This window comes from Pan paniscus, chromosome 4 (assembly GCF_029289425.2).
Source record: "Pan paniscus chromosome 4, NHGRI_mPanPan1-v2.0_pri, whole genome shotgun sequence".
In the NCBI taxonomy this organism is placed as follows: Eukaryota; Metazoa; Chordata; class Mammalia; order Primates; family Hominidae; genus Pan; species Pan paniscus.
In genome coordinates this window covers 43,089,441-43,110,802 of record NC_073253.2, presented here as the reverse complement: position 1 = coordinate 43,110,802, position 21,362 = coordinate 43,089,441, and the positions used below count along the sequence as shown (strand labels likewise).

The 21,362-nt window shown below is 42.2% G+C and overlaps 2 protein-coding genes across 5 annotated transcripts in view; one reads left to right on the top strand and one right to left on the bottom strand.

Annotated features, from left to right (window-relative positions):
* Positions 1-6,636, top strand: part of MAP1B (microtubule associated protein 1B) — a 102,369-nt gene extending 95,733 nt beyond the window's left edge. For both annotated transcript variants that reach the window (XM_003810490.5, XM_024928822.4), the window contains 2 exons: positions 637-875; positions 2,161-6,636. In XM_003810490.5, the coding sequence (XP_003810538.3) occupies positions 637-875; positions 2,161-2,316 (395 nt within the window). In that variant the 3' untranslated portion in view covers positions 2,317-6,636. The remainder of the gene's footprint in view (positions 1-636; positions 876-2,160) is intronic.
* A 9,919-nt stretch (positions 6,637-16,555) lies between these two features.
* MRPS27 (mitochondrial ribosomal protein S27) overlaps positions 16,556-21,362 on the bottom strand; it is a 100,594-nt gene continuing 95,787 nt past the window's right edge. For all 3 annotated transcript variants that reach the window (XM_003810486.4, XM_034959969.3, XM_008962839.4), the window contains 2 exons: positions 20,712-20,879; positions 16,556-18,176 (listed from right to left, as the gene is read on the bottom strand). In XM_003810486.4, coding sequence (XP_003810534.3) covers positions 17,937-18,176; positions 20,712-20,879 — 408 coding nt within the window. In that variant the 3' untranslated portion in view covers positions 16,556-17,936. The remainder of the gene's footprint in view (positions 18,177-20,711; positions 20,880-21,362) is intronic.

Genomic DNA, 21,362 nt, shown 5'->3' with positions numbered 1-21,362 from the left:
TAGGGAAAGAAGTATCACTTTTCAGAATACTGTGCTAAGGAGAGAATATGGTGTTTCATCAGTTTATGAATGAGATGGAGGTGCTGAGGGCCTTGGAAATCATATGGGGTTAAGATCAAAACTATTTGCTAGGTAGAATGTTAGGGTATAATATCCAGCTGTGGACAAAATTGCTATCAATGAGACCCTAAAATAGAGCACTAAGATCACTTAGCTATGTTTTGCCAAATACAGATGTTTTCTTTTGACTTTTAAAATCTACTTCTTAGATCACTTATCAAATAAAGAAGCACATTAACATCTTCTTTAGGAGGAGTATTATATCTAGTGCCATCTTGGGAAAGGCCTTCAAACTCTTCTTGCTTCCTAATATTGGTTGTCCACAAAGGGAAACTATCCCATTCTTCATTTGTCCTATTGAGGTGGTAAACAACCATGTTATGTTTTGTCACATTGCCAGCGTAAATGCCCTTGACAGATTACCAGGGAGATGGAAATGCTGTCACCACTTTGCATGTCTCAGAGGACCTACTTGTGATTGAATAGGGAAGGTGTGATTGAGTAGGGAACATGTGCTGGATGTACGGTCTCTTCACCTTGCTATGACCTTGCTTTGTCTTTGTTTATCTACCCAAGGACCAGGAACTACCAAGACGACCAAGTCATCTGCTGTGCCCCCAGGCCTCCCTGTGTATTTGGACCTGTGCTACATTCCTAACCACAGCAATAGTAAGAATGTTGATGTGGAATTTTTCAAGAGAGTGCGGTCTTCCTACTACGTGGTGAGTGGGAATGACCCTGCTGCTGAGGAGCCCAGCCGGGCTGTCCTGGACGCTTTGTTGGAAGGAAAGGCTCAGTGGGGCAGCAACATGCAGGTGAGAACTCCTCGACAGTGTCTGCACTGCCGATTGAGCTGTGTCCAGAGGCAATGGGAAGGAACCATGTTTAAAGAGGCACCTCATGTGGCTGATCGTGGATCCACATGAGGTGCCTCCTGTGTCTGTCACACACGAAATATCCTGAGAACACAGTCAGTTTAACACACAGTAGGTAGTCTGAAATAATATTCTTGGCACCACCACCAACCACGGCCTTGGAGGAAAGACACCTTAACTAAAGCAGAAACCATTTATCTGCAAAATGGGCCTAAGATTAATTGCCCTTCCTCCAGTATGCCAAGAGTCTTGTGTGTGTGAATCAAAGCGGTCATATTTCCATATGAGAGCTGCTGAGGAATTGCCTTTCTTCCTTTGTGTTTTATGAGTAGACTGCGGCTAGGAATATGGCCATTTAGAAAAACAGCTCTCCATGTGAAATTCCACAGCAGGAGCATTGCTGAATATAGTCCCTCACAGGACACTCCCAACTCCCAAACATCATGCCTGACCACAAACCATCCCTTATTTATTTAATGACAGGGTCTCCCTATGTTGCCCAGGCTGGTCTCGAACTCCTGGCCTTAAATGATTCTTAGAACCAGCCATTATTAATTCAGCTGTGATCTTTGCTTATCAAGTTTTATTTGTGGTTCTGTACAAAATTACCTAGTAAATTGTGCTTGTATCATATTATATAGAATTACTTGTTATTTAATCATATGAAATCTAATGAGAGGCACCCAATGGCTCCCTACTGAATGCTAGATGGAATTTATACTATTCAGGACATTACTTACCCACCCCATACCTCCATCCCCAACCACACACATAAAGTAAAGGTGCAGATCTTTGTTCTCAGGACAAAATGTTAGTTACTCACAATGAGTGGGCTTTTGAGGGCTTTGAAGTGCTCAATAAAATCCTTGGATTAAATATGCAATATCTTTTATGCAAAACTTACCAGTTGTGTTAAAGGAAATACAAAAAATTGTACCCTAACGGAAGCACTTCTCTTAACAGTAAAGAACTGAGAAACTGATTAATTGCTTTTGGTTCCAGCCTTCAATTTCCCTTAGAAACAATAGCTTTTCTTTGCAGCTTTATTCTGGTTCCTGGAAAATATACATTGAAAAATCCTTTGCATTTCTTGAGGAAAATAGAAAAGTTTTCTCTCATTTCCCTTCTTCTTCCGGTGGTCTAACTAATACCTTGCTATTCAATTTTTTTCATATGGTTTCTGTTTCTGCCCTTAAATAGCTATTTTTTTTTTCTCTCCCTGCAGGTGACACTGATCCCAACTCATGACTCAGAAGTGATGAGGGAATGGTACCAGGAGACCCATGAGAAACAGCAAGATCTCAACATCATGGTTTTAGCAAGCAGCAGCACAGTGGTTATGCAAGATGAATCCTTCCCTGCATGCAAGATTGAACTGTAAAAACCAAGGCCAGCCACACCACAGGATCTGAACTTTGTTTCCAGAAATTCTTCAATTTGAAATCACCTTTTCTAAAAAGTCAATTCATCTAGTTAAGTCGCTGAACAATTACCTGCCAAATGCTATACTGTGTCATGGTGATGCAAGTCACTAAATTTCTCAGTTTTTGCTGATTGCTAAGGGAAATAACAGTATTCCCACAATAGGGTTCAAATTCCTGCAAAATTACCTACCCCAGTTCATCTCTGCTGAACATTTGGAAACCATGCACTAGCCAACCCAACTGACTTCTGCTAGGTAGAGGCATTTGTCTTAGAGAGAGAGAGAGCGCAGGAGAGAGTGAGAGAGAGTGAGAGCACAAAGATAACGCAGGAGAGAGAGAGAGAAAGAATGAGAAAGAAAAGGAATGCAAGAGAAGGAGATGTAATGACAGAGAGTTCTGGTGAGATACCCAGAGAGAAAAAGAGAGAGCAGGGTGGGGTAAGGAGGAGAAAATAAACCAACAATTAGGTCTGCATTTCCTCAGGCAGTAGGCATTCTTTAGTCTACATAGGCAAAGTTTTCCATTTTTGTCAGTCTGAGTCATCAAAAAGAGTCTTAATTTTCTAAAACAAGTTGGCTAGAAGAAAGTAAAAAGAACAACACTTGTTATGAGGGCATGTGATATTTTCACATCTTAATTAAGCTCCTTCAGTTTGAAGGCTGCACACTGACATAATGTAGTGAGTGTAGACTGGCCATGCAAGTGGTTTGGGCCCCATTCAGAACTCTCAGACTCTAAACACACAAGTAGATTGATCTAAGGCATGCTCCCAGCATTTGTCCACCCACTTAGTCCACTCTGAGTCGATTAACCTGCATGCAGCAACACCCAAGTCCACCCCAATTAACTGAAGCAAATACCAAAGCAGTTGGGAGTACATATGGTAGACAATTTGCCTTAGGAAGTGACTTGAATGTACAAAGATACTTGATGCACTTATTTTTTAATGTGAGACAGCAAGTTTATAAAACATCCATATAGGATTATAGATACTTAAAGGAGCACGTGGGTGAGCGTGTGTGGGGGTACTAGAAGCTGATCTGATTGGTCCAACAGTTTGATGCTGAGTCATGCGTGTTGAATCCCACTTCAGTGCACCTGTGGCCTCTCAGTCAAACAAGTTGTGCCTTTCACAGCTTCTTTACTACTGCAAGTTCAAGACTGAAATGGCTTCTATGATCAGAACTGGGAAAACAGTGAATCTTATGGTGGAAGAGGTTCTCAGCAAGTGTACAGTATTTACCTTCCTTTGTCTTACATTGGCTTTTTAAATTTTCCATTAATTTCAACATAATTATGGGAACAAGTGTACAGAAGAATTTTTTTTTTAAGATATGTGAGAACTTTTCATAGATGAACTTTTTAACAAATGTTTTCATTTACAGGAAATTGCAAAGAAAATTCTCAAGTGATAGTCTTTTTTTTAAGTGTTTCGTAAGACAAAAATTGAATAATGTTTTTTGAAGTTCTGGCAAGATTGAAGTCTGATATTGCAGTAATGATATTTATTAAAAACCCATAACTACCAGGAATAATGATACCTCCCACCCCTTGATTCCCATAACATAAAAGTGCTACTCGAGAGTAGGGGAGAATGGCATGGTAGGCTACTTTTCAGGGCCTTGACAAGTACATCACCCAGTGGTATCCTACATACTTCTTTCAAGATCTTCAACCATGAGGTAAAAGAGCCAAGTTCAAAGAACCCTAGCACAAATTTGCTTTGGGATTTTCTTTTCTGGAAAAAAAATTAAAAGAAGTAGTACATTGAAAACAAATGAATTCTCAACTCCTACGGTTCATGTAGAGTTTAGAGAAAATTTCCATCATTGTCATCATTGAACTGTGAACCTGGGAAGCCAGATCATGATTAACACTGACATCAAGTTTCAAGTTGCAGATCAATGCACCCAGTGTTCAGATGCGGCAAACTTCTCCGTGACAACTGTGCTGTGCTCTGTCACATTACATTTCCTGCAGACTCTAAGATCTACGGAGTAGAGAACAATGACCTCATTTTATTTTCTATGTTAGTTATTTATTTCAAAATTAACATTTTAGTTGATTTTTGTCTGATAAGTCTATGTTTTGCACTGCTAACTATGATGAGGGTTTAAAAAAATGCTTCTTCAGGGTCCTTTCACTGAGGACCTATGCAGTCTACTTAATGCTGTGAATTACATTTTTCAAATGTTTAATTTTTTAAAGAAAATTAATATTCTATTTTTGTTAGGCTTCTCTAGAAATGCAGCTTTTATTTATTACCCCATTTCTTTCAAGTCCTTGAAAAATAACATATTAAGGGTACAAGAAATTAACACATGATGGAAAAGTCATTGTGACGCCAATGAATTTCATTGAGTATAAACTCATCTACTTCAAATTTATTTTATAAGACAACCTAAGATACTCAAGATAATTATTTAATGGTTAGCTCTTAAGTTGAATTGGTCTACATAATGTGTGGGAAGAAAACCAGATTTTTAGCCTTCTTGCCAAATCCAGACCTCTGGTTGATTTTTCTTTGACAGAAGATGCAAGTTATTTTCCAATTTCACAAATTAAATGTATTTAACATGAACATTATTTTGCTTTAAAAACTATAAACATTGTAGGAGAATTATAGCCAGTCTTCAGTTATAACCACTCCACCCTCCTCACTTTCTCTCTCTCTCTCTTTTTTTTTTTTTTTGCTATGGGATTTAATGGGAAAAATATGTAAAAACTGTCACTAGTCAGCTGGCTCTTTTTCCTATGAAATCTATCAGTACCTTTCTCCATCCATTGTTCTCAATAATGACCACAGAGCCTGAGTATACCAAGAAAACCAATATTCGCATTACAGGTTGCTCCTGTCCTTCCAGACACCTTTCCTGCCTGTGTGACTAACCTAATTTTGCTAGTTCCATAAATACACGATTAGTTTAGTAACAGCCATCACAATGTACCATGTACATTCATGGTGAGAGCTAAAGATCGACACAGACTTCTAGGAGCTTTGTTCATACTGATTACTTAATCCAATTGTATAGGTTGAATATTTGAGTGGAAGGAATTTACACTCTGTTTAAATGATGGGATTCTATCGAGATAGCACTCATGATCATGACCTTTTTGGTAGTATTCTTAAACAAAATTCTACAGAGACTAAATGTTAGAGATGATCCTCCATTTTCAATTTTAACCAATTCTGTCCCCTTTCTCAAAACCCTGAGCCCTGTGCATGCTTTCTCAGTCTTGTGGTGGGACTGGATACAATGACTAACTTCCCCTCCTCCCCTCTTTAAACACCATTTTCCATGGAGTTCAAAAAAATTTTTTTTCTTAACGTTACATATCATAGTGAATGGTTTCCCCAGTGTATATGAATGTTTTAAGTGTCTCCAATAGCTTATGCAGTCTAGGAGCTTTCCAATACTCATTTAATTAAGATTTAATCATTTGCTAATGGAAATCTTACCACCTTTCATTTTCCCTCTGTTACCAAATTTCAGCTCTTAGGAGCTGCTCTACAATTCTGAATTTGCTTTTCTTGCCTCTCTTTAGTCACCTGTCACAGGAGGTTCCTGCTCAGTAATGATATTGTGAGTTAGGATAATAACTTTTTTTTTTTGTGCTTCAGATTTAGAAGAAAAGATCCTGTTTCCATTTGAAAGGAACTGTAAGCTTTTATCTTTTAACCAACTGAACAATACACCAAAAGCAGCCTAGGGATGAGCATTTCTTTGAAAGCAATTAGGTTATTCACCTGGTATTAAAACTATTTACTGTTAAAAAATCTGTGACTTCATGAAGTTGATTTTTAAAGGCAGCATCAAAAACTGAAAAGGAAGGGAAAAAATAGGCAGCTTCTCTGCACTTGTTTGGAGCTCCCCAAAACAGGAGCCATGGAGAAGTGGCATCAAGACCGGGCTGCCCTTTCGAGAACACCCTGTGGCAGTTCAGAGACACGCTTTTCCTACACTGCATGCAGCCCCTCTTTCCAGCACTGGAAAGAAGTGGTCTTGAGCCCGGCTGAGAAGCACTTCACACTCCTCTCTCTTGTTCTGAATGGTGTTTGTGTCAGTCTGCAGCTGTGTATGGTATTATGTCTTATAATCCTGCATCACTTCTATCCTATCCAGTCATATCTAATGTAGAAAATTAGTTTCCAGTGAAAGTAATATGTAGTGCTTTTATGATATTTGTGTGCAATATCCCCTCTTCCATTGAGGATATTTGATGTAAAGGAAAAAAAAAACTCAGTTCCACAATAAAATACAAAAGTGGCAAAAGTTCATGTGTGTGCTGTGCTGTCTTTTGCTTTGTGTTCCTGAGTTGGGCTTTGCCACTCACGCAGAATGCTGGGCAGTCAGGGCATGACGGCAGGGGGTGACTACGTTCTTTTCAAGATGGGCTCCCTGGCTTTTGGCAAACTGCCGAAAGCATCTTGCTAATGCTTGCAACTGCTACCTCATTAACTTTTATAGCCAAGCTCTACAGGATGTGAGCGTGTAAGGACAGAAACTGGGAGGTGAAGGGAAGGAACAATTAAAATTATCGCTTAAAAAAAAAGAAAAAAAAAAGGATAGCTGGGTGCAGTGGTACATGCCTGTGATCCCAGTACTTTGGGAGGCCAAGGTGGGAGAATCATTTGAGCCCGGAAGTTCAAGGCTGTAGTGAACCATGATTGTGCCACCGCACTCCAACCTGGGCAACAGAGAGAGAGACTCTGTCTCTAAAAAAAAAAGAGAAAAGAAAAGATAGACCAGACCAGAACCTGTCATATTCAGCAATTGTGCTCAGTACCTATCTTTCTCTTAGTTCCTTGCTCACTGTTACAGACTATCCTCTATCTAACTAACATAATATGTTGTGGATTTGACTCACACCCAGGAACTAGCAGTTGTTGGGAAAAAGTGATTATATATGTAGCAAAGAATACCTAAGAAGAGGAGGATTTCCTCCCTGTCATTCAAATGATTATTACACATTTACCCTGTACCTGGCAGTAGGTTATATTACAAGATATAACCTAACTGCTGCCCTAACTGATTGGGGGAAGACAGACCAGCAGAGGCAATGATACCACATTGTGATGGGGGCTCCTAAAATTCAAGAGCGAGCTTAGGTGACCATAGGAAAAGCACCGCAAATGATGTCTCAGCTGAGCTCTGGAGTGTGTGTGTGTGTGTGTGTGTGTGCATTGGTTGGACCAAAAGTAAATTCCAGACTCACACAGGGTCTCAGCAGAGAGCAGGATCGGCATATGTCAAGGAGCACAGACTGCTCACAATGGCAGCCTGTAAATGGGGGAGGCCCTGGCACTTCAGTTTCCCACCATGTGGCCACAAAAAACATGCCCATAAGGTTCTCAATAGAGACCTCCAGGACTGGGCCCTGCCTGTCTGCAGAGATGGTCCTTTAGCCTCAAAAGACCCCAGCAGCCTGTCCTGAGTTATTATGATATCCCTCTGTGTGTCATATCCACTCCTTTTGATCTTAACATTTCCCCTCCAAACCATGGGGCTACATTGAATGGTCCTATCAGAAATCACTGCTTGCTAAGAGGGATTCTGAAATCCCTCCAGAAATTAAAGGGTTAAGCATGTGAGCACTCAGGGTGGGAAATCATCACTTACAGATTTTAATTTCATCTATCAGACTCAAATTAAATAGTAAATAAGTTGTTTTCTATTCCACTGCCAAATTGTTCAGTTCCAGGAAGCCTTCCTTCTGGCCTGAAGCCAGGGTGGCCAACTATCTTGGTTTGCTCAGGACTGCCCTGATTTCAGCACTGAAAGTCCTGTGTCCCAGAAAACCCCTCAGTCCCTGGGAACCAGTGAGAGCTAGTCACCCTACCTGAACCCTGCCCTGCTGTTTACATCCCCTTCTCCCCCCATCTAGGCACAATGGAGGGGGAAAAGTTGGCGGCAGCTTTCCTTCAGTTTCTTTTTTCCTATCTTCTGAGAAAATCAACGAAAGTCTGTTGAGGTCCTGTGATCATATTTTCTCTCTCTTCTTAATTGTACCACTCATTCTGGATGATTTTCTATATCCCTACAATGCTTTTTTTTAACACACTCCTGACTCATGAATTCTTGGTCCCTTGCATAATTCCAGAACTATTTCCTCTTTGATCTTGTATTGTATGCCTTGGAAATTCACCGGAGCCATATATGCAGTTTTGGTCACACCCAGTTTGTTTAATATGAGCAGTTCTTCTGGATACTTCTCCAGGGGTTACTGGCAATGTTTTCACAGGTGGTGGAGCAGGGCTTCTGAGGTCTGCTTGATTCACAGGGAGATCTCTCCGTACACCAACAGACACAGCTCTATTTCATGGCTCAGATTGTCCCCACTAAAATCAGAAATGCATGCTGCTTTAATGCAGTCTCAGGAATTTAAATGCCATGTGTAAACTGATGATTTTTATAGTTATATCTGCAGCCTGTTCATCATCCCTTACCTCCAAATTCATATATCCAGTGCCCATTAAAATCTCCATGTGGATATCCAATAGGAGTCTTTAAAATACCCTAAACCAAATGTAACATGTCCCCAAACAAACCCCTGATCTCCATTTGCAAACTGCTTCTCCCCTAGGCTTTTCTACCTCAGTAAATGGCAAATACATATTCTTGTTGTTCAGGCCAAAAATTTTGGCCCATCAGCAAATCAACTGGCCGGCAAGTACTGCTGGCTTGACCTTCAGAATATATCAGTCTGATACCTTCTCCTCACATTCACGGTTACTACCCTTGTCCAAGTCAATCATTTCTCTCCTGGTTTATTGCAGGAGCATCCTAATTGACCTTCCGGTTTCCTATCTTTGCCCTCCTAGCTTATTCTCCATGTTGCAGCTACAGTAGAGTAATCCTCTAAAAATGTTAAGTCAGATCATGCCACCCATGCTCAAAGCTATTGAGTAAGTTCTCATCTTAGAGTAAAAGCCAATGTCTTTACTGATGGGCTAAGAAGGCTTACACAATCCATTCCTCCTCTACCCCTTCTCTCCGACTTCATTTCCCACTTCTCTCCACCTTACACATTCTGCTCCAGCCATACTGGCCTCCTTGCTATTCCTCAGGCATTCAGCCTTTCATCTCAAGGCCTTTATGCTATTTCCTTTGCTCGACATGCATTTTCTCCAGGTGATTCCACGGGTTTCAATCTCACCCATGTGGGTTTTTGTTCAAATGTCATTTTCTCAGGAAGGCCTTCCCTAACCACCTTATCTTAAGTTGCAATCTCCACCATTTACCTAGCACTCTCTTTTTCTCTACCTTCCTGGTCTCCATATGACTTATTATTTTTGTGATCAAGGTTGGGGCAAAGCCCGATGTGGTGGCTCACGCCTGTAATCCCAGCACTTTGGGAGGCCAAGGTGGGTGGATCACTTGAGGTCAGGAGTTTGAGACCAGCCTCATCAACATGGTGAAACCTCGTCTCTAGTGAAAATACAAAAATTAACCAGGCGTGGTGGTGCATACCTATAATCCCAGCCACTCAGGAGGCTGAGGCAGGAGAATCCAGCCTGGGTAACAGAGTGAGACTCTGTCTCAAAAAAAAAAAAAAAAAAAAAAAAAAAGATGGGAACTAATGAGCCAGAGCCTGGGAAACACTCATACCCAGCAGTGGCCCAGCATGCTATCAATGGAGGACATTTGTAATGGGCATTAATGGTCTATTCTACCTACTATCATATGCATATTCACTTTGGAGGGTGTTTTAAGGATTAGAAGTTTGAACTCTGCAGAGATGAAGCATCATGGGAAATAAAAGCCAAAAAACCAAACAATTCTACCACTGAGGGCATCAGAGGATATAATACCCCTTTTATACATCTTCATCATAGTCCTTGATCCAGCATTTAAAATCCATGATGAAATTTATTTTCAGGTGCTTTTTACAAGAATAAACTTCTTGTTTTCTGAATATGTCCAGCTCAGATCTGGACTCTCTTTTGTACGTAATAATCACACAGCTCAAGCAATGATTTTGTTTTAAACAAAGATCCTAGTGGTTACTGCCACAACCTCAGCAGCATTGCCACCATCGTTTGTTTGGATTTCCCTGTTACCACACAGGTAATAACATCCTCAAAGCAGTATGCAGTATCAGCAAAAAGGCCAAATCAATGGGGAATAAGAGGTTTTTTCAAGCTAAGAGGCTGTTATTTAGAATAAAAGGCAATTTTGCTTTGTTGAAAAGCGCTCCTTTCCAACCATTTCCTAAAGCAAAATTTTAAAAATTGATCATTTTCAGAATTTGAAAAGCTCATGAAAATACAACCACACCACATTTTCTGCTTTGATGACTCACTAAAGTCAAAGCTCTCTGAGACCTTTTTCCACTTCATCTCTTTCTCACCTATGCGGAGGTGCCAGCGGAATCACCTTCCACTGACTCACGCAAGGTCACTTCACAGCATCTACATTTTGGAACTCAAATGTCCTACTCCAGTTACAACCAGACAGCAAAACCATACAAATCACCATTTACTCTTTTCCCTAATGGATCTTACTTAGGAAGAATAATGGCCTACTCTGCATCATTGCATATTTTATATTTATATTCAGAGTTAGACAAGAAACAGCTACTATTATTCTTCTAGCCTGAAATATCATTTGTGAATGAGCTATTTGCTACAAATATCATTGTTGGGTCTCATCTACATTCCCTGAAAAAGTCCTGTGAATGCCCCATCCGTAAACCCTAGGCCAGGGTTTCTAACGTCGGCACTACTAACATCTTGGACCAGATAGCTCCTTGTTGTGAGGGACTGTCCTGTGCACTGTAAGATGTTTAGCAGCATCCTTGACCTCTACGAACGAGATGCTAATAGCAGCCCCTCAAAATACCTTGACATTATCAAATGTCAGATGCTAATAGCAGCCTAATCAAAAATACATTGGCATTACCAAACGTCCCCTGGAAACAAAATCACTCTTGGTTGAGAACCACTGCCCTGGGCTTACTCCTGGTCATCTGCAGACAGTTCTCCACCAGTGGATGGTGTTTCTCTAATGACACCTTTCAACTGTGTGTTGACAGGTGCGAATGTGCCAGCCTCACTAGAATCTAAGTTCTTCCTGGTCTCTGCCCAAGGGTGTTTCCTGGTCATGGGAGTGTGATGGCGCTGCACTAGGAGTAGGCTGTAGTGCTCCCAACCCATGAGGGAATAGACTGAATGGGCAAATACTTAGCTGCTTCCTTGCCTTTCAGAGGAACTGCTGAGGTGTGCTCTTCAGAGTCTCTCAGAGGGTCCACAGCAAGAATGAGCTGGTTTCCACAATCCACTCAATCATGCACCCTTTGTTGGCTCTCCTTTCTACCCTGTCTCAATTTCTCCTTCCCTCACCTGCTTTAGTAAGATCACCTCCAACTAATGCACCGGCACTCAAATTTCTGTCTCCTGTCTTGCTTTAGGGGGAACCTAAACTGAGACAGTGATCTTCCGAGTTTGGGACTGCACTTTAGGAGTCAGATATGGGTTTGACCCTGGCTCTCCAATTCACAGAGGGAAACCCTGGCATTTAATCACTTCTCTAAGTCTTTGTTATCTTGTATATAGAAAGAGCTGTAATAATGGGCATATTCTTGTGGGTTAAATAAGATCATGCATACAAAAATTTAATATGGCACTTGGCTATAGATGGTCAATAAACATTGGCTTTTATTATTGGTCTATAAATGATAAGATTTGTGTTACAGCTTCATCACTTCCTAACTCCCTGCTTTGAGGCAGGTGTGATATACATACGTAGAAGAGAATTCTGATATGATACACCATGCTCACCCCCCTATTTTTTCCCCACAAACCTTCCTCCTGGTGTCAATTTTGGCTTACACTACACTTCGTAGAAATCCAAAGAGGCTTTCTTTGGCATTAAACTACCTCAGCTTAGGACATACGGCTTCTAGCATCTCAGAATTTCTGCTGGGAATTATACCTCAGTTGGAGGACTTTCCTTTTAACCTAATAAAAAATAATTCATTCAATAAATGTTTATAAGCCCCCTCCTCATGGTAATGCCTGTTCTGTGTGTTGGGCCACAACCATGAACAAGACACACAGAGTGCCTGTCTTCATGGAGTTTAAAGTCTAGGGCCAATCTCACCAATTAGTTCTAAATAATTAATTCAGAATCCATAAAATGCTTAAGGGGTTTAACACTCCAGGGGGTGTTGCAGACTTGCTGCAACAATGGCTCATAAAAAAAGCCTGGAGAAAGGGATAGCCTGAACTGAGAACCACTGAAATACCCGAATTGACCTGGCAGATCCAGGAGAAAAGGATTACAAGTCTCAGGGCAGCCTCCTGGAGTGGATACATATATCACAGGAAGCCAGAAGACCCAGCAGAGAACTATGTTCCCTCGAGGGCCAGGTGGCACGCCGCTCATCGAGGCCATCGGGAATGCACTGGGGAAGGGCACTGGTGAGCAGGCACCTGTGTCACCAGGTTTGGTAGCAGACTAGAACTCACAATAGAAAAGGAGGTTATGCTTGGTGTTGTTGGCAATAGGGATGATGGGTGTTGAAAATCTCCCCCCTCAAGCAATAGAGGCTAGGCGGTGGTGCTTCCTCCCTCCTTTCCTTTTGCAGATGTAGGACCTCCACCTGAAGGCTTTCCTCACCCAATCCCAATTCCACCTGCTTTCATTTTTCACAGGCTTTATCCCCCCAAAACTGCTTTCACTGTTACCTCTGACTCTGATGCTGATCTGCTTCCTGGGGGGGCCTAAGTGACACAACGAGCTTCTAGAAATGTTTTTCATACCTAATTCTAAGTTCTCTGTTCCACCACAGCAGCTGCTTTTCCTTTCCTCCGTGGTTAAAATAAGAGAGTTTCCCAAAGCTCATCAGATACCTGCAGCAAAAAGAAAAAAGCAGAATGCTGCAGTATATTTTCAGGGAAGATGCACAAAAGTAAAGACAACAAAGAATGGCAAAACTAATTGTTTTCAGTGTGAAAAAAAGGTTTTAATCAACTTTTTTGGTCTCGCTCTGTTGCCCAGGCTGGAGTGCATTGGCTCAATCTTGGCTCACTGCAACCTCTGCCTCCCAGGTTCAGTCGATTCTCCTGCCTCAGCCTCCTGAATAGCTGGGATTACAGGTGCCAACCACCACACCCAGCTAATTTTTGTATTTTTTAGTAGAGACAGAGTTTAGCTATGTTAGCCGGGCTGGTCTCGAACTCCTGACCTCAAGTGATCCTCTGGCCCGGCCTCCCAAAGTACTGGGATTACAGGTGTGAGCCACTGTGGTATAATCAACTTATTTTCAAGGCCTCTGACTACTTCTTGTAGAATCTAAACCAATCTTCTCACACACCTACCTGATTCCACAGCCAACGAGAAGGTCGGAAAACAGGATGCGAGGCTGGGTGCCAAGGCAACACAGCACTGAGGGGAGGATAGTACCTTATCATTTTTCTTTCTTTTCTTCTTTCCACCGCCTTGCTTTTTTTCCCTTTTTATGGCCAAGGTAAGTATGGGATGTGGGCCAAAACAAGTTTAATCTGAATTGTTCATTTTAGCTTAAAGTATTTTCTCATGAACACATCACACAAGCCTCTGTGGAAAGAGGACCCCAGGGCAGCTTGAGGCACTCATATGTGACTAATTAATGCACAAAGCAGGCAATTAATTCCCTTCATTAGAGTTCTTCCCATCGCTGGGCTTAAAGTGATCTTCCTGTGAACTCCCACATATATTAACTGTTTGTCTAACGACACCTTTCAGCTGTGTATTGACGGGTGTGGATGTGCCAGCCTCACTAGAATCTAAGTTATTTGAGGGTAAAATCTATAGTTTATTCATCCTTGTAAACTCCATAGCACTTGTATAGTGCCTTGTACACAGTATACACCGAACACTTGAGAGCTTGCGAAAGCAGTGCTGGAACAGACAGTAAGTCTGCTGCAGACAGCAAGCTTACAAGGGGTGGTCAGTGGTACCAAATGGAGCAGAGCATTTAAAAGGAAAAAAAAAAAAAAGATCACTGTAGTTGATGACCATGTTGTGCAGCAGAGTGGTAAAGCTATAAGCCAAATTCTCAGCCTCTAATGAATGAACAATGAGCCAGTAAGTGTAGATACCCTTTCAAGAAGTTTGGAGACATAAGGAAGGAGACATAGCATGACAGCTTGACTGATGGCAGGGTAAAGGATTTTTTGCTGTTAAAAAGTGTTGAATAAGGTCTTGAATAAGACTGTAGACTTAGAAGAAGAAATCAACAGAGATGCTATAAGACGGAAAGGGAATGCTTGAATGTGTAGAACAGGTGGGCAGGTATGGGCCAAGGTCACAAATGAAGAGCCTAAGCTTTGAAAGGAGGGAGGGGATACCTATTATTTGAAAGGAGGAAGGATGATGGAGAGAACATCTGCTTGTAGTTCTGAGGGCAGGGCTTCGAGCTAACGCAGAACAGAAAAGCTATGGAAGCAAAAATGAGAGTCAATTAAAGGAAGGACTATTGAGTTGAAGAGAACAGCCATAATTTTGTAGAAGAATCTAATCAGCCTAATATTATGACTTTATATATCTACACTTAGTAAGTCAGAACCAAAGAGAAAATGAATGGTGGTGTTATCAGTTTCCTAGGGCTGCAGTAACAAAGTACCAAAAATGGTGTGGCTTAAAATAACAGTTCTGAAGGCTAGAACTCAGAAATCAAGGTGTCTGCAGGGCCAAGCTTTCTCTGATGGCTCTAGGGGAGAAGCGTCCTTACCCCTTCTAACTTCTGGTGTTTGCTGGCAAGCCTTGGTGTTCCTGGGCCTGTACGGTCACATGCTCATCTTCCCTCTGTGAGTCTGTGTGTGCAAATTTCCCCTTTTAAAAAAACACCAAATTGGATCAGGCTGACCCTGATGATCTCACTCTATATTTGATTACCTCAGTACAAACTTATTTCCAACTAAGGTCAGATTCTAAGGGACTGGGGATTAGGGATACAACTTACCTTTTTTAGGGAACACAATTCTACCCATAATAGATGGGTGCAAGGATGTAGGTCGAAGGCTGGCAAGTGAGCCTAGATAAAGGGAGTGAGAGAAAATGAAGATGCTAATGAGAACATGGGGATGGCTGACCATGGGGCCCACACTGGAAGAGAAGCAGATTCTGGAGACCAAGAGTTTGGGTGATGGGGTAAAGGCTAAGGATTAGCAGGCAGGAAATTACAGAGCAAGTTGGTTCAGCAGCAGTCATGGTATGAGACAAGCCTGGGAGAGTGGGGACGTCAGGATCTAAGATCTCGGATTCGTGATGAGGCTGGAGGTTTGGCTGTGACTATGGCAGGTCAGCTGCAGAAGGTAATTTGTTACTGGGAGATGATCCAGTTGAGGTAACCTCCAGAGGCCAGGGCACCAAGAGCAGTTTCTCCATCCACATGGAAGAAATATGGAAGATGACATCAGGGAAAGGGACAAAGGACAACTGTATTGGGAAGAGCCAATTATGAAGAAAGGCAGGAGAGTATCCTGTAGCTCAGGAGATAAGGACATGGGGAAAGGGCAGAATATTTGGAGGGGAAAGACTCCAAGAGTCCTAAGAAATGGGGCACAAGTGTGGAAGGAATCCTGAGAAGGAGGGAACATGGAAATTCCTGTGGGACCACAGTACAGTGGCAGAAGTGGTCTCTTTTGGCGAAGAAGAGAAGTAAAGTACATTGGGGCTGGAGAGGGAGGAAAAATGAAGGCAAAACGATGAGCCAAAGCCTTAACCAGATACTTCGTGTTGTGACCGTCATTAATTTACTGGGCAAAACTTGCCCTTTTGTTTGTGTTGAATGTTCCTCTTAATGTAATAAGAGAGTGGCTGAAAAACTCCTGTCATTGGTAAACCAAAATGTTGGAACTGACTTTTGGTCACGGTCCTCTAAGTAAGATTCAGCAGCTTTGCTAGTCTAAAGGGCCCTGTGTTGGATCCTGACTGCGGTTCTATATGGAGGACACAGGCAAGGAGAGGAGCAGCAGGAGAGCTGCTTTGTTTCATAAAATGGGGACACTGGTACCTCCCTCATAGGGCTGCTTGGGTTTTCAGCCTACAGTTAAGTCCTTAATAAATATTAGTGGTGGCAGTTATCATTATTACAATAAATCCCATAGTTTAATGGGGGAGGGTTTAAAGTACACTCCTCAAAATCATAGTAACAATAATGAGTTCCTCTCCCTCCTCCCTTTCCCCAAAGATAAAGAGTACACTAACATGATCCCGGAACATTTATTTCCAGAGGCTTTTGATAGAAGAGCACAATCTTGAATAAAATTACACCACTGTACTTAAGGGCAACACTACATAGTAAGCAAAATCTGCTCTGAACCCTTTCACAGAAGAGACATTTCAGAAAGGAATTTTACATCTCCTGACAGTTTTACAACATTCATACCTCTGATGCACTTCAAGCCCCAACCCATCTCTCATTTTCTAACTTCTTTAAGAGAAATGTGTGTTCACAAGTTGTGTGTGCGTGCACATGTGCCTCTGTGTGTACACAAAAGGCTCATTTTACCTACTTGATAAATGAGCTGAGACGATGTTTTGGAAAAAAAAAAAATTGGAAAAAAAATGTTACCCCAACACGATGGAGAAGCCAATCCAAAAAGGCTTCATGCTAGAGCTAGCTTTCTCCTCAGAAACTTACATCCTAAAAACGTCCCTATGGGTGCCTAAAAATGGAAATCCAGTGAGTTCATGGCCTTGAGTTCACTCCTGTCCTGAATTTCTCCCAGTGCAGGTCCAGAAGGGCGAGATGTGGCAGAAAGGAGAATGTGGGAATGTGTGAGTATCCCACAGCCAGCTCACAGTGCAGCTTGCACTCAGAAAGGAGACTCAGGAACACAAGGTCTCAGGATGCACAGTTCACCTTGGCCTCATGTACCTGGGCTGGGGAGAGGGAGACCATTCAAAAGCCTGTGCTTGGCCGGGCGCGGTGGCTCACGCCTATCATCCCAGCACTTTGGGAGGCTGAGGCGGGCAGATCACTTGAGGTCAGGAGGTTGAGACCAGCCTGACCAACATGGTGAAACCCCGTCTCTACTAAAAATGCAAAAATTAGAAAGGTGTGGTGGTATGCACCTGTAATCCCACCTACTCGGGAGGCCGAGGCAGGAGAATTGCTTGAACCTGGGAGTCGGGGGTTGCAGTGAGCCAAGATTGCGCCACTGCACTCCAGCCTGGGTGACAGAATGAGACTCTGTCTCAAAAAACAAAAACAACAAAAAACAAAAGCCTGTGCTTCAACCTGACTCTTCAGCCTTGGTTTCTCCCAGTACTGTCACTGGGTCTTAGGAACTTTAATGCTCATAACTAATCCCTGTGCCCCAGGAACTCCATTATGAGCCTCAAGAGTCCTCCTTAAGGTATTCAGCTGGTGACTTCAGTCTGACCACTAGCCACCTGCATAGTTCCATAGCCCTTCTTGGCATCTCAATGGGCAGTCATGGTGCCTTGCCATGTAGGGCACATAGCCTGCTTTAAGAAAAGAAGATGGGTAGAGGAAGCTGAGGCTGTTGTCCAGGCCACTGCTGAGTCCTGGCACGGGGTTGAGTGAAGTTCTTGTGAGACAGGTGGGGCCCTGGGGGACCCTATTAGGCAGATGCCTTTGCTGCTTTCTGAGCCTGGTACTCCTGCTTCGCTTGCTCCCTCTGTTGCTGTTCTCTCTGGATCAACTGTACAAGGTCTAGATGCCACTGCTGCAGATTCTGCTCATAGGTGGCGATGTCCTCTGCTTCACAGGTGGAGAGTTTTTCCTTGACAAGCTGGGTGGTCAGACTTAAAAGACCTTCTGACTCAATTTTGCCCAGAGCTTGAAGCTTAGAATGTAAGGCCTGTTGGAAACAAATGGGAAAAATGAGAAGAAAGGTAGAGAAGTGAGAGAAAGATACAAAGAGGAAAAACTAGCCCTGAGTGACTGACTTTAGATTTGAACAAAAGTTTGCTGACTCGTAGTTTAGTCCTCATTCTAGTGGCCCAGAATGAAGTCACCTGCAAAATAACCACACATTTTGCTGGTAGAAAAAAACCATTTTGTTGGGAAATGGCCATGCTGCCTTTCATCCAGGTGCTGTTAGCTGTGGTTATTTTTTTCAGCTCGGCAATTTTGCTAAGATGCACCACATGTAATTTCTCCCCTTTCACTCAAAAACAGTAAATGGAACTCCATATGCTGTGTCTCCCTGTGTAATTTCTTGTTTTAAACCACAAAGACAGCCAGCCTCTAACAAATCTATGTTTCCACCCTGACCTAACCAAACCAAGCAGCAAACTCCAAAAATAAGAATTCTAATATGCAAACAAAATGGCAGAGGCATCTGATAACTGGAGCAAGCCCAACCATACAGGTGCCTTCAGAATAACTGAAACAAGTATTTGCCTTTCTGACGTTCCTCTCAACAGATGGAAATCAGTTCAAGGAATAGCTCCCCTGAGTGCCTGCACCGTTAGAAGTGTCTACCTGCTGTGCTCCACTGCATTGGGTCTTAGGAACTCTAAGACTGCAGGTCAGTCTTTATGTATTGCCTGCTTACAGCTCCATCTGAAATGGCAGCTTGGTTTGGTTGGTGTTGTGTTCCTGGAGAAGTAAGTATTAAAAACATTAATCTATTTAAGTACTTTAAGATGTACTCTCTCATTAGAGAGAGGGCCACTTACGGGGCCAGCTGTAGCTTATACCACACATCCCCATGTTCCACAAATAAATGCCACTCATTGGCACAGGAAAGGAGGCTTGCTTAACAGGGTTGGGGGTGGGCAGGGTGCCTAGGCTCCAGGAGGGGCCAGAGGCCTAGTGTGAGAGTCAATCATATAAAAATGGCTCCCAAACAAACGACCTCTGACTAATAAAAATCAGGCAACAGGAAGAAAAGGAAATGTAAAACGAAAATGATCTCTCTCTGACAACGCTCTCCATGTGGGGTTTGAGGCCAACAAGACAGCTTGGGACACCAGAATGAGGACTAAACTACGAGTTGGCAAACTTTTGTTCAAACCTAAAGTCAGTCACTCTGGGCTAGTTTTTCTCAGCTTTGCTGTCATCTAACATGAGAAAGGTAGTCTCTAGCATCCAGAGCTCTCGCGAGGAGAAATGCACTGGTGCCCAACACGCAGTTAGTAGTCAATAAATACTTGCCTTTTAAAAATTTTCATAAAAATACATTTGTAGAGGAATGAGGGCTGAGAACTTAATGCAGGCACAGGTTTCTATTCTCTGAGGCAAAGTATATAAGAAACAAGAGAAGGAAGTTTTAATTTTTAAGAATGGTATGGCAACCTTGGTCAATGTGAATGCAATGAATCATAATTTATGGGGCTAAGGAGATTTTTTTCTTTAGCCTTTCTAAATACACAAGATTAAGCAAAGAGCCTGAAGGGGCAGGCATGCAAATTCTCATCCCAGCTATACTGCCAATTCTCTGGGTACCTTGAGAATATCGATTAACCTTTCTTTCTCAGTTTCAAATTATAAGAGGGAAGTTGAGCAATGACTTTATAGAAGTACTGGGAGAAATTGCTGCTAAAAATACAACAGGCTCCTCCTTACAACACTGGGAATTAGGTTCTAATTACTGAAAATATTTAAACATAATAATCTAGCAAAGTTTACATCTTATCAGTAAGAAAATGACACAAGTTACACAAAACAAGTGGGAAAGTTTTTTGCTGTACCAAGAATTCCCATTCTGACAGCATTTTTTTCCCCCTTTGCACTAGACAAGAATCAAAGCAGCTAAGAAGCCAAGAGTTCAAACACTGAACACGGTTCTTTCCTGACACTGATCACAGAGCATTTTGGGATGTACAGAGTTAGAAGCTACCAAAGGTAGCTTGAGTGCTCAGGGCTGTTCTGGAAAGAAACAGTGCAAACTGTTTACAGCTTCTATGCAGCACAAGAGAACAACACAAAGCTGCCAAAGATGAGCAAAGAAAGACGCCCACGTCTTATCTCTACATACTCAAATGTGGCATTATAGTGTCTAACTGGGTTTTTAGGTTATCAAACACATTTAGTGCAAGATGGAGAAATGGCCAGATACTTTCCACCTGGGGTGGGAGTCAGGTTATTGCTATGAGGAGGCAAGCAATTATCCAGCTGACAGGTGCATATCAGGAATAAGTGGGTAATGACATGCCACCTTAGTGAACAAAACTGTGACCGATTAGCTCAAGTACAAAAAGGAGCATAAAAATTCCATTGGTTTCTTTTAAGACCACTTCCTGTGCAAAGCAATAAAAATGTAATTTTTGATGTCAGTTTTTAATGCCTCTTTGTGTGACACTGATGCAGAAAGAATGCTTATCCATCACCACAGGAGAGAAGTGTGTTTTATGCGCTGCTAAGAGAGACACATTCTGCTAAGATTCACCTTAAATCGTTCCAGGTACTGAGGAAGCTTGGACTGCTCTGTTTCCTCGATGTCTAACTGCTCCACCAGTTTTTCTGACCCCTGGTTGTCTTCATCATTTTGGGACTGCTCCTCTGAAGCCCCATCAGCTGAAGTCAGAGCCTTCAGCACTGCATCCAGCACATCGAGCTGTGGAGCAGAAAGAGGGTCAGCAACCAAATGTTTTATGGCCCAAAAGCACATGGTGAAGAAAGGCTAGAGAAGGCGAAAGAAAGGAAGAATGAGCTCTAAAAGACTGTGAAAAGATTTCTCTTATAAAATTGTAGGAAATATAAATGGTTATATTTTTTCACATTATAAACACCCTATCAGATGGCGTGGAAAACAGTACAAGACAAATAGTAGAAATAAGCAAGCTAGCCTGGGTATGGTGGCTCATGCCTGTAATTTCAGCACTTTGGGAGGATGATGTGGAAGAATTGCTTGAGCCCAGGAGTTTGAGACCAGCTTGGGCAACACAGGGAGACTCCATCACTTAAAAAAAAAAAAAAAGCCAAGCATGGTGGTGCACCCCTGTGGTCTCAGCTACTAAGGAGGCTGAGGCAGGAAGATTGCTTGAGCCTGGGAGGTGGAGGCTATAGTGAGCCATGATCACACCACTGCACTCCAGCC